The 12094-nt window shown below is 37.0% G+C and overlaps 1 protein-coding gene across 2 annotated transcripts in view; it reads left to right on the top strand.

Annotated features, from left to right (window-relative positions):
• The window catches only part of MICU1 (mitochondrial calcium uptake 1), a 271707-nt gene that overhangs the window by 48569 nt on the left and 211044 nt on the right, over positions 1-12094 (top strand). For both annotated transcript variants that reach the window (XM_036734251.1, XM_036734250.1), the window contains exon 2: positions 3060-3221. In XM_036734251.1, the coding sequence (XP_036590146.1) occupies positions 3061-3221 (161 nt within the window). In that variant the 5' untranslated portion in view covers position 3060. The remainder of the gene's footprint in view (positions 1-3059; positions 3222-12094) is intronic.

Raw genomic sequence — 12094 nt, 5'->3', positions numbered from 1 at the left:
GGTTGTTGGGCATCCACTCAATTTCCAATCCTTGGCCACCACAAAAACAGCTGCTATAAATATTTTTGTACATGTGGGTCCTTTTCCCATCTGTTTATTCCTCCACCATCTTGTACTTGGGAAATAATCTTTTAATCCAAATTAGGATATTAATTTATCCCTGTCGATTTAAATTAAATTATTTTTGCATCTTTACTTTTGTCATCCACTTGTTAAAGATCCCTTCCAGTTTTGTTTCAAAGGCAGATTTGATTGGGATGTTATCTATGACTTCATTCAAGTCTCTGATAAAAATGTGAAATAGCTCAGGGCTGATAGTTGGGAGCCTTCATTGGAAACCTCCTTCCAAGGATACTGAATCACTAATGACTACTTTTTGAGTACTCATCACCTAAAGTGTCTAATCAGTTAGCCCACATTTCTCATCTTTTCCACAAGAATAGTATGAGTGACTATTTGTGGATCTGTGTTGTGTTCTAGTCAGATTGTCTTTGTCTCTTCCTGTGATCCCTTTCAATAAAACCTGTTGCCCTCTCTGTACCTGTCTTGTGGGAGGCAGTAATGGTGATTTATCATCTTATACAGCCACATTAGAGATCTGAGCCAAGAGACTAGGCAGTTCCTAAAGTTCAGAGACTTAAAATGATCACCTGAGAGGTGCAGTTGGAAGAACTTTTGTTGTTATTCTCTCAGTATACTTATAGGCACCAGACAGACTATGAAGGTCATGACCCAGTGCATTAGCTGCTGCTAATGTTGTGAGAGAATTTTGCTTCTTGAACGTGCTATGTTTGTAATAGGGAATAATAAATGTACTTTGCAAACAGCTGTTTCCCAGTACTGCCAACCATCAAAGCAGAATGGAATTTATAATTTAGGTAGAAGAACAAAAGGAGAATGATAAGGTTTGTGGAAATTTCATCTTTTTCATCTTGCCCTGGGGAAGCATTGGAAACAGTATATAGGTGTGATTGATTAATCCTCAAGAAATTTAGTGTGGACAAGAAGAATAATGAAGAAATGTCCGGAGAGTCAGGAGATATATTGTTTTCTTGGTTATGCTACTTTTGCTTTGTCAGTTCATTTAAATCTTCATATATGTCTATGAATTCTTTATATGTATTATTTTTTTGCAATGCAGCAATATTCTTTTTTCTTGTACTACAGTTCGTTTAGCCATTTCCCAGTTTTTGCATATCTGCTCTGTTTCTAGTTATTTTGTACCATCAGAAATACCATAATAAATACTTTGCTGATCCAGCCATTATGGAGAGCAATTTGGAACTATGCCCAAAGGGCTATAAAAATGTGCATACTCTTTGACCCAGAAGTACCACTTCTAGGGCTGTATCCCAAAGAGATCACACCAAGGGGGAAATGGACCAGTATATACAAAAATATTTATAGCAGCTCTTTTTGTGGTGGCAAAGAATTGGAAATCAGGGGGATGCCTATCAATTGGGGAATGGCCAAACAAATTGTGGTATATGAATGTAATGGAATACTATTGTGCTATAAGAAATGAGGAGCAGACGGACTTCGTTAGACCCTAGAAAGACATATACGAACTGATGATGCTGAGTGAGGAGAGCAGACGCAGAAGAACATTCTACACGATACAGACACACGGTATATGTAAGGACTAACTTTGATAGATTTGGCTCTTCTCATCAATACAAGGTTCAAAGACAGCTCCAAAAGACTTATTATGGAAAAAACTGTGCATACCCAGAGAAAGAATTACTGAGTCTGAATGCAGATTAAGGCAAACTAATTGCTCTTTTTTTCCTTTTTGGTTTTGTTTCATCTTTCTCATGATTCATTTCATTGGTCATAATTCTTCTTTACAATTGGACTATTATGTAAATAAGTTTAATGTGAAGGTATATGTAGAACCTATATCAGATTACATGTCATCTTGGGGGGAAAGAGCAAAAATTTGGAACTCAAAAATTTGTGGAACTGAGTGTTGTAAACTGAAAATAAAAATATATATAATAAAAATAAATAAATACTTTAGTATATATGAGACTTTTCTTTCTGTCTTTGATTTCTTTAGTGTATATGTCAAGCAGTGGGATCAAGTTAGAGGTTAATTATATTTTTATCTCTTTCTTAGAATAATTCCACATTTTCTTGCCAGAAAGATTGGACCAATTTATAGTTTTAGCATCAGTGTGCCTGTCTTTCTTTAGCCTTTCCAACACAATGTTGTTTCCATTATTTGTCATCTTTGCCAATTTATTGAGAGGCAAAAACCCAGAATTGTTTTGTTTTGCATTTTTCTTATATTTCAGAGATTTGGAATAATCATTATATTAATAGTTTATATTTCTTTTGATAATTGTTTATTCCTATTCTTTGACCACTTATCTGTTAAGAAATAGCTTGTAGTGTCATGTATTTTGTTTAGATCCACGTATATCTTGACTATCAGATCTTTATTAGACATATTTGATGCAAAGCTTTTTCCCCCCAATTGACAACTTGCCTTCCTTATACAAGTTGCATTGCTTTTGTTTACATAGAAATGTTTCAATGTCATTTAATAGAGTTTATCTATTTTTTTTAATGATTGTCTCTTTTATGGTTAAGAACTCTTTCTCTTAAACGTAGTATGAAAGGTATCTGATCTGATTCTTTTCTAATATTTTAATGGCGTGGCTTTTAATATTCAGTATATTTGTCCATTTCGAGCTTATTGTGGTGTATGGTATAAGATGTTGATCTAAACCTAATTTCTGTTGAGAAACTTTATAGTTTTCCTAAAACTTCTTGTCTAAGAAGTTTTTCTTGAAGTCATTTATGTTCAGGGTATTAGATACTGTGTTTTTAGTTCAATTTTTAAAAACTCATCCTTATTTAATCTCTTCCACTAGTCTACTTTTTAGTTTTTTAACCAACATCAAATTATTTTGATGGTTACTACTTTAAAGTATCATTTGAGAATTGGAAATGCTGATGAGAAAGATTTAATGAAAATTACAAAAAAAATTATCATTTTATGTTTTCTTATTTTTAACTGTCAGAGAATAACATTTTTAATTTTTTGTCCACAGGATGTTTTGTCTTCGTTTTTTCCCTGCTGTGGCAGGGTTGGCTGTTGTTTCCCGACGGTACCATGGATCATCACAGCTTACCCAGGGCAGGCGCCGATTGATGATGGCAGCTTTCCTGGGAACATCTGCAGTTGCAGCAAGCACAGGCCTGTTATGGAAGAGGTAGGTTTACTCTAGTAGCCAGTACTTTTTTCTCTCCGTACTTTTATACCCCAAAGAAGCATTTTTCTGACCTCATTTTTATCATTCTTTGTTGTAAGTCATTAAGTATTGCAGATACGCATATGTGAAACACAATGTCATGAAATCTAGCTGTCATTTGAGATTGAGTATACGCCTGACTTAAAGACTGCCTGTTTTTCATGCTGAATATATCCTCAGATGGTTTGGTGCTTTTTTTCACCAGATTAAAAAGTGGCAGCGGTGATTTTAGAAAATCAGTGACTTCTAAAATGAGTCATTTGGTGACCCTTTGGTCACTGACCTCTTCTCTTGAGTCACTAGCCCCCTTATCATTTTGCTGATTGCACCCTGATTGGATCATGCCCACCATATATTGCCTTTGCTCCTACACAATGTTCAGCTGAATGAAGGTGGAGAAAATCATGCAACCATTCTGACTGGGTTCACTACAGATCTGTGTTACACAGCCCCAGCTGGGCCCTCATTGATGTTAGGCAGTCCTACTATACCTGCCTTTATCATCTCACTATGCCACTCTCTACAGCAGCTCTTCCAAACCTTTCCATCCTTACTTAAACCTCCCATGGCTTCCCCTCCCCCCATCCTCTTAGCTGAGAATCTGCCTCACATTTTATAGAAAAAAATGGAGGCCATTCACCATGACCTCCCTTTTCTTACCTCTTCTTCATCATCTATTACTCGGGTGTCTTCTGGCACTCCCTCCTCTTTCACCCCTGACCTACATGATGAGGTGGATTTATTCCTTAACAGGCTAACACCTCCACCTTTTCAGGTGATCCCATGCAATCCCATCTCCTCCAACAGATTGCCCCCTCTTGTCATCCTCACTCTTACTTATTTTCAATCTCTCTCTCATTACTGGCTCCTTCTCTACTGTCTACAAACATACCCATGTCTCTCCCACCCCTAACTTTTTTATTCTTGTCAAGGTCAACACCATCCATTCTCTTAGTCTCGCAATCTAGGTGTCATTCTCTACACCTCAGTGTCTCTCATCGCCCCCCCCCCCCCCCCGCCCCTCTATCCAGGCTATAGCAAGGCCTGTCAAATTCACCTCTCCAATACTCCCCCTTCTCTCTTCTCATACAGCCAACACTCTGGTTCAGGCCCTTATTACCTCACACCTGGTTTATTGCAATAGGCTACTGGTGGGTCAGTCTGCCTCAAGTTTTTCACCACTCCAATTAGTCCTCTATTCAGCCACCAGAATGATTTTCCTAAAGCATAGGTCCAACCATGTCACTCCCCTACTCAGTAAACTCCAGTGATTATCACCTCCAGGATCAATTACAGAATTTGGTGTTCAAAGTCCTTCTTAACCCATCGCCCTCCTCCCTTTCCAGTCTTCTTACATTTTCCCCCACCATGTACTCTTTAGTTCAGTAACACTGGCCTCCTGGCTCTTCTATAACAAGACCCTCTCTACTTTGGGCATTTTCTCTGGCATTCCTCCTGCCTGGATTCCTCTTCCTCCTCATCTCCACTTACTGCTTTCCTTGGCTTCCTTTAAGTCCCAATTAAAATCCCATCTTCTACAAGTTGGATACAGGGGATAACCCCTTTAAGTTCTAGTGCCTTCCTTCTGTTGATTATTTCCTATTTAGCCTATATATAGCCTTTTTGTACATTTGTTTCCATGTTGTCTCCCATTAGTTTGTAAACTCCTTGAGGTCAGGAGCTGTCTTTTGCCTGTTTTTGTATCTCTAGTGCTTAGCATAGTGCCTGGCACTTAGTGAGCTCTGAATAAATGTTTATTGACTTATTCACCAAAAATGGTGCCTGAGTCACCATTTTTTGTGATATCTGTCTATCCAGTCTTTTTCCTTTTCTCAGTGTCAAAAGCTAAAATTTCAGTTCAGGTATTGTGGTCAGGAACTAAGCTTATTTATTGTGAATTTTTTCCTCTTATTTCTTAGAGTGATGTCACTCTTGCATCTTTGTCTAATCCATGGCTCTTAGTTCTGTTCCTGTTTTAAAGGTGCTGTCTTACAGCTCAGCCTCTTAAAGGAGATAGAACGATAGATCTTTGGTGTATTTACTGTGCAGTGAGGGAACCGTGCCTTTTTCAGGGCTGATAGCATTGTGAGCAGACTTGAGCTAGATACTTAGGAACTCATACCTGTTTGAATTCTAGTTTGGGATGTGATGAACAAACTGGTAAATCTCTTGCATGGATCGCACAGTTATTTCATGCCATAATTTTGCCATCTGATCATGGCTTCCCAATTCAGTAGTAAGGCAGCAGTCACCTTTTAGTGTTGGGGAGGAAGGTCTGGATTGTCTGGTCATGGTAGCTCTCGGTCAACCATAATCCCATGGACCCTTGGGAATTTTCATAGGGATTTGGCAGGCTCAGATCTATGATTTGATCCAGAACTTGTGAAAAATCTGGGTGTGTGCTAGAATGACCAGCTTGCTAGATGCCAAATTTAAAGCATTACAGTTTTTGAGAGAGATAGCCCAGCGTGAGGAGAAAATTTTGGGGGCTACGTCCTGCCTACTCCAGACTGGACTAATTGTAACCTAAACCTGTGGATTGGGTCAGAACTGGACTAGATTCAGTATTCTTCATTATCTATCTATGGCATGTGAGACAGCTAAAGTGAGAAAGATGGCGTGTAGGATAAATGTTTTCTTTTTTTTTTTAAAAGAAATTCCTTACAGCATTAAAAGCAGCTTATTGGGCTTTTACCAAAGCACTAATATTCTGAAGTATTAACCTTTCATTAGCAGTTCAGGTTGCTTTAGCTATTTAAGTAAAACCTGACCTCCCTTAATGTTAGTGTCTTACTGCTAAGATTTTGTCCAGTGTATACTTTATATATCTTATTATATATGATTGTTTGTATGTTGTCTCCTATGAGCTCCTTAAGAGAGGTCTTTTGCCTTTTTTTTTGTCTGTAGCTCCTAGCACAGTGCCTGGCACATAGTAGACACTTACTAAATAGTTGTTGATGTGACTTGATTTTCCTGTTATTATGCTGTAAAGCATAGAATGTACTGTCCTTGTAGTTAATCTATCTTGAAGGCAAAATGGTTAGGACTTTGGGCCTGGAGTCAGAAACACCTGAGTTCCAATTTGGCCTCAGATACTTAGTGGTTGTGTCATCCTGGAAAAGTCACTTAACCACTGTCTGCCTCTTTCCTCAACTGTAAAATGGAGATAATAATAGTATGTACATCCCAGGGTTGTTGTAAGGATAGAACAAGATAATTTTTAAAATAGTGTTTTATTTTTTTCTCCAGCTACATATAAAAACAATTTTAACATTATTTTAAAAAAATTTTGAGTTCCAAATTTTCTCTCTCCCTCCCTTCAGCTCACCCCTGCCTAAGATGGTAAGCAATTTGTTATAGGTTATATATGTTCAATGCAAAACATTACCATATCAGTCATGTTGTGAAAGAAGATACAGACCCAAGAGGAAAAAAAAAAGCAAAACAGTAATACAGAGAGTGAAAACTACTATGCGTCATTCTACATTCAGACTCCCATCAGTTCTTTCTCTGGAGGTGGATAGCATTTTTCACTGTGAGTCCTTTGGAGTTGTCTTGGATCCTGGTATTGCTGAGAACAGCTGAGTCATTCATAGTTGATCATAGTACTTTATTGCTGTTACTGTACAGTGTTACTATTACAGTGTTCTGCTCCTTTCACAAACAAGCTTAATATTTATAAAGTAATTTGTCATTCTTAAAGCACTATATAAAAGCTAGCTATTATCTAATTTTCTTCCAAATGAACCTGGAGGTATTTTTAAATACTTGGGTTTTTTTTGTCATCATTTAAGGCTGTTATTATCTTTTGACTTTCTATTTTTCAATACTGTTAAAGTGTGCAGATTTCTTTTGAGTAATTTGGTTTTGGGTCCATTGGAAAATGGCATTGTTCAAATAAAAGTATTTGGTCTCATGGGGGAAAATAAATGAAGTCTTGCCCTGTAACTGAGCAGAAATATAATGTCATGACACAGACCTGGATGTGATCTTCTGCCCATATGAACTTTACTTTTAAAAATATTTGAAGCCCAAGAAATCTAATGATTCAAGAATTGTGCTTTCTTAATTGTATTAGCATATAAGCTACATTGACTTGTATAGACATCATATATATATAGTAACATGGATAACTAAAGTCCTCAGTTAATCCCTAATTTAGACCTTATCTAGTAATTAGAACTTCCTCCTTTGATCAAAATTCTTATAATGATGATGTCACAAGTTTTAGTATTACTTTCTCCCTTTCTTTTACTCTGGGGAAGAATGCAGGACCCTGCCACCCTAAACTTCAGTCTCTAACCTAGAACTCTGGGGAAATAGAATAAAATGATGATGAGGGACCTTCAGCTTCTGAAGCTAGCTCCTCTATGCTCAGATAGACTAGAAACTTTTTGAATCTGATCTAGCTAGGGAGCCTGATTTCATCTCAGATTTTGGCTATTAAGGCTTTTGGCTAGGTGAGGAAGATTATTCCCTTTCAGGGTACTAGGCCTAAGGGATCTGACCCAGGCTTTTTAAGACTGCAGGGGCAATGAGAGGTTAAATAATTCCTGAATAATCAAGAATTACTAGCTAATGAATAAAAGGCATATAGATGCCTGATAAATTTCTATGCAAAATATAAAGTAAAACCATAAAATACTGCAAGAAAAATACAAGCCAGGCAAAAGATGTAAATTTTTTCTGTATTTTTACCTTACTCAGTTAGCAGTGGAAATTAATGAAATATTTTCACAGTATAAAAAAATTGGAGCCAGGTGAACTTATGATAAATCAAAGAACCACTAGAGATTGTCTATGTTGAGTGTCTGTATTCGTGACAGAATTTCCTTTGGTGGGTTTTTTTTTTGGTCACTGGCCGTCCCCCATAACTAGAATTCTTTCTCTCCTTGTCTCTGACTTCTGGCTTCTCTGACTACCTTCAAGTCCCAACTAAAACTTTGTGTAAGAAGCTTTTCCTGATCCCCCTTAATGCTAGTGCTTTTCCTCAGAGATGATTTCCAATTTACCTTGTATGTAGCTTATTTATACATAGTTATTTGCATGTTGTCTAACACCCTTCCCCTGCCCCTATTATATTGTGAACTTCTAGACAGCAGCGGGCTGTTTTTGCCTTTCTTTGTATCCCCTTTGTGCTTAGCACATGCCTGGCATGTAATAGGTACTTTATAAATTCTTGTTGACTTGATTTGTCTTTGTAACAACTATACGTAATACTTAATAAGTCATAGTGACTTTTTTTAACAGAAGGGAAAATGGCATTTCTTTCCCCCAAGTTTTTGATTCTGTAATTCACTCTCCAAATCATCAGAATCTCCTTTTTTAAAGAAAAATAATTAGATAAACACAAAGATAGTTAAAATAGTCTCTAAAGATTTCTGCCACTGGGAAGTATAGGGGAGGGGAGGGAAGGTTTTAAAAAGCTAGGAGAAAAATAATTTTGTCTCATCAGTTTGTAAAACAGATGCTCCTTTTGCACATAAACACTTTACAAATAGATTATTCAGTGTGTCACTATGTATTTAAATATTTTTGGTAAATGTGATTTATATTGAATAGTAATTCATTATACCAACTGTCCGTGTGACTTCTTAAGTAATAAAATTTGCTGCGCCTGTGTTTCACAGTTATTTATCAAGGTCTTTTGCTAAAAATTAGCATGATGAAATTTAGAGTAGATCTAAGTCATAGGTTGCTTCTTAAACTGAATACCCTGAGTATTTTTCCTTGCCAATTCTCCACAGCAGCTCTTTTTCTCTACTCCTAATCATGTGAAAAACGCAGAAGTCAGCATTAGCAAAAAGCCAGTTGGTTTAGTAAGAAATTTTGTTTTAATCAATGAATTTTTGGAATTTGTTAAATTGGTAAATATCTGCATCTTATTTCCTCCAGCCATCTGGTTCTTTCTCTGTTGTGCATAGTTTTATTTTTGTTTGAAATGTTAAATTTTGGGATATGAAATGAAGGACTGGATGAAGATTATGTAGAAGTTTTTGCCTTGTCACCTTCTCTTAAATATACCTTATGTTAAGCCATTGTCCTTTGAATTTCTTTTCTTCAATACTTTCTGTGATTCTTCTCTTGTTACCAGATTGCTTTTTAAAGTGCTTCCTCTTGTTCTCTCTCTTGCATTAACTTCTCAGAGGTTACAGGGTTAGGCAGTGGTTGGAATGTAGGTGGTGGCCAAGACAAGAGAGTCAAGATCACCCACTGAAAGAGTTGGATGGCAAGAAAGAATTTGATAGTTTGGAAACCAGAAGGTTAAAGCAGGGACCATAGAGTCATGACTTCTCTATGGGTGAAGCAAGCTGTAAGTCAGCAGTCAGTGACTGGAATCTAGGAAATTTAGGCTGATCTAGAGCCAGCAATAGGGATCCCCATATAAAAGTGAGCCCAATCCTGTGAAAATACTTTTTTGTTTCTTTTTCATTCCCTTCTGGTTGAGAATGACTTTGGATTAGCAAGTATCTCAGAATTCTAAAGGAAGAAGATGGGAACTCATAACTGGGAAAAAAATCTACTGTCAAACACATGGAATAAGTGTCCAGCCTTTGCTTGAAGATTTTCAGGGAGGCGAGCATACTACTTTGCAAGACCATCCAATTTATGCTTTTGGATAGTGTTAATCATCATGAAATTTCTCCTTAATTCAATCCTAAATTTTCCGCCTTTTATTCCTAGTTCCTCTCTCTGGATCCACTGAGAACAAGTCTAGTCTTTCTTTCAAATGATAGCCCTTCAGATACTTGAAGACAACTATTATACCATCAGTGTATAAACCCAAAACTAGAGAATGACTCTAAAACATCCACAAAGTGTCAAAGAAAAACACAGCTTGCACACAAATTCAACTAGAAGAGATGAGGCAAGAATTTTTTAAAAAGAGTTTAAAATGGTTTTGCCAATGAAATGAGAGCACTAGAAGAAAAGCAGAAAAGAAGTAAGAACTATCAAAGACAGTTTTGGAATGAAAATTAGTAACTTGACTGAAGAGGCACAAAACATTGCCAATTAACAAATTCCCTAAAAATTAGAATGGACCAAACAGAAGCGAGTAACTCCATGAGACAAGAAATATTAAAAATAAAAACAAAAAAAGGAAGAAAATGTAAGGTATTTCATAACCAAAACAATTAACGCGGAAAAAAAATTTGACCAAGAAAAACGTTTAAGAATTACTCAGTCAATAAACATGTACTATGCTAATCATTGGAGATGCAACAAAGAGGCAAAAGACAGTCCCTACCCTCAAGTTGCTCTCAATCTATTGGGAAAGACAACAAACAAACTGTGATGTACAAGCAAATTATAGACTGGATAAAAAGGAAATAATTAGCAGAGGGAAGGAACTAGAATTAAGAGGCATTGGGAAGTACTTCTTGTAGAACTTGAGATTTTAATTGGGACTTGAAGGAAACCATAGAAAACAGTAGGTAGAGATGATGAGGGAGCGCATTCCAGGCATGGGGGACTATCAGAGAAGATTCCCAGAGCCTAGAGAAAGTCTTGTTTGTGGAAGAGTCAGGAAGCCACTGTCACTGGGTTGAAGGGCATGTGGTATGAAGTAAGGTGTCAGAAAATGGAAAGGTAGAAAGGATCTAGGAAGGGCTTTGAACACCAAGCAGAGGATTTTGTATTTGATCCTGGAAATCACAGAGAATCATAAGAGTTTATTTGAGTAGAGGAGTGACAGTGTTGGACCTGCAATTTAAGAAAATCACTCTGTTGGCAGAATAGGTTGATAGCTTGGAGTGGGGAAAATTTGAGGCAGGCAGACTCACCTGCAGGCTATTTCAGTACTCCAGATGAGATGAAAGGCCTGCATCAGAGTAGGGGCAGTATCAGGGGAGAGAAGAGGGCATATTTGAGAGATATTGCCAAGGTAAACTGACAGGCCTTGGCAGCAGAATCGTTGGACTACCTGAAAGCCATGACCAAGAAAAGAGCTTAGACATCATATTTCAAGAAATCTTAAAACTGCCTAGTTCTTTTAGAACTGTAGGGCAAAGTAGAAATAGGAAAAACCCACTGTCATCTTCTGAAAGAAACCTCAAAATGAAAACTCCCAAGAATATTCTAGCCAAAATACTGAGCTTCTAGGTAAAAAAAAAAAAATACTGCAAAGGTCAGAAAGATTTCAAATACTGAAGATGCATAGTCAAGATTATGCAAGATTTAGCAGCCACCATTTTAAAAGAACAGAGAGCTTTGAATGCAATATTCCAGAAGACAAAAGACATAGGCTTCCAACCAAGAATAATTTACCTAGCAAAACTGAATATAATCTTGTAGGGGAAAAATAATCTTCAATGAAGTAGAGGACTTCCAGGGATTCCTGATTAAAAAAACCTGAGCTGTGTAGAAACTTGAAAGTTCAAACACAGGAGTCAAGAGAATCATAAAAATGTAAACACAGATGAAAAATGATGAAGGATTAAACAAGGATAAACTTTACATAGTATAGGAAGATGATAATGTGTCTCCATTGAACTCTACCTTCATCTGGGATCATAGAGGTAATCAAATTAGACTGAAGACCTGGGAATGGTTCTGTTATGTCTTGATGATATTAAGAGAAGAATGGGAAGAGAGGAGATGAGGAATTCACTAACAAGGGAAGGGAGAAGAAAGTTAAGGAAAAGTATCTCAGTGCAAAAGTAGATATCTGTGAAAAGAATGAGGAGGTTGAGGTCCATTTGAATCTCACTGTCATCTGAACTGATCAGAAGAAATATGAATACAGATGTACACACATACACAGGTACAAAAATACATCTCACTCAACAGGAAAATAGGAGGGAAATGGGAGAAGGGGGAATTAGAGGAAGAAT

Source organism: Trichosurus vulpecula, chromosome 8, assembly GCF_011100635.1.
Source record: "Trichosurus vulpecula isolate mTriVul1 chromosome 8, mTriVul1.pri, whole genome shotgun sequence".
Classification (NCBI taxonomy): domain Eukaryota; kingdom Metazoa; phylum Chordata; class Mammalia; order Diprotodontia; family Phalangeridae; genus Trichosurus; species Trichosurus vulpecula.
The sequence above is the reverse complement of the archived record's forward strand: the minus strand, read 5'-3'. Positions and strand labels throughout refer to the sequence as shown.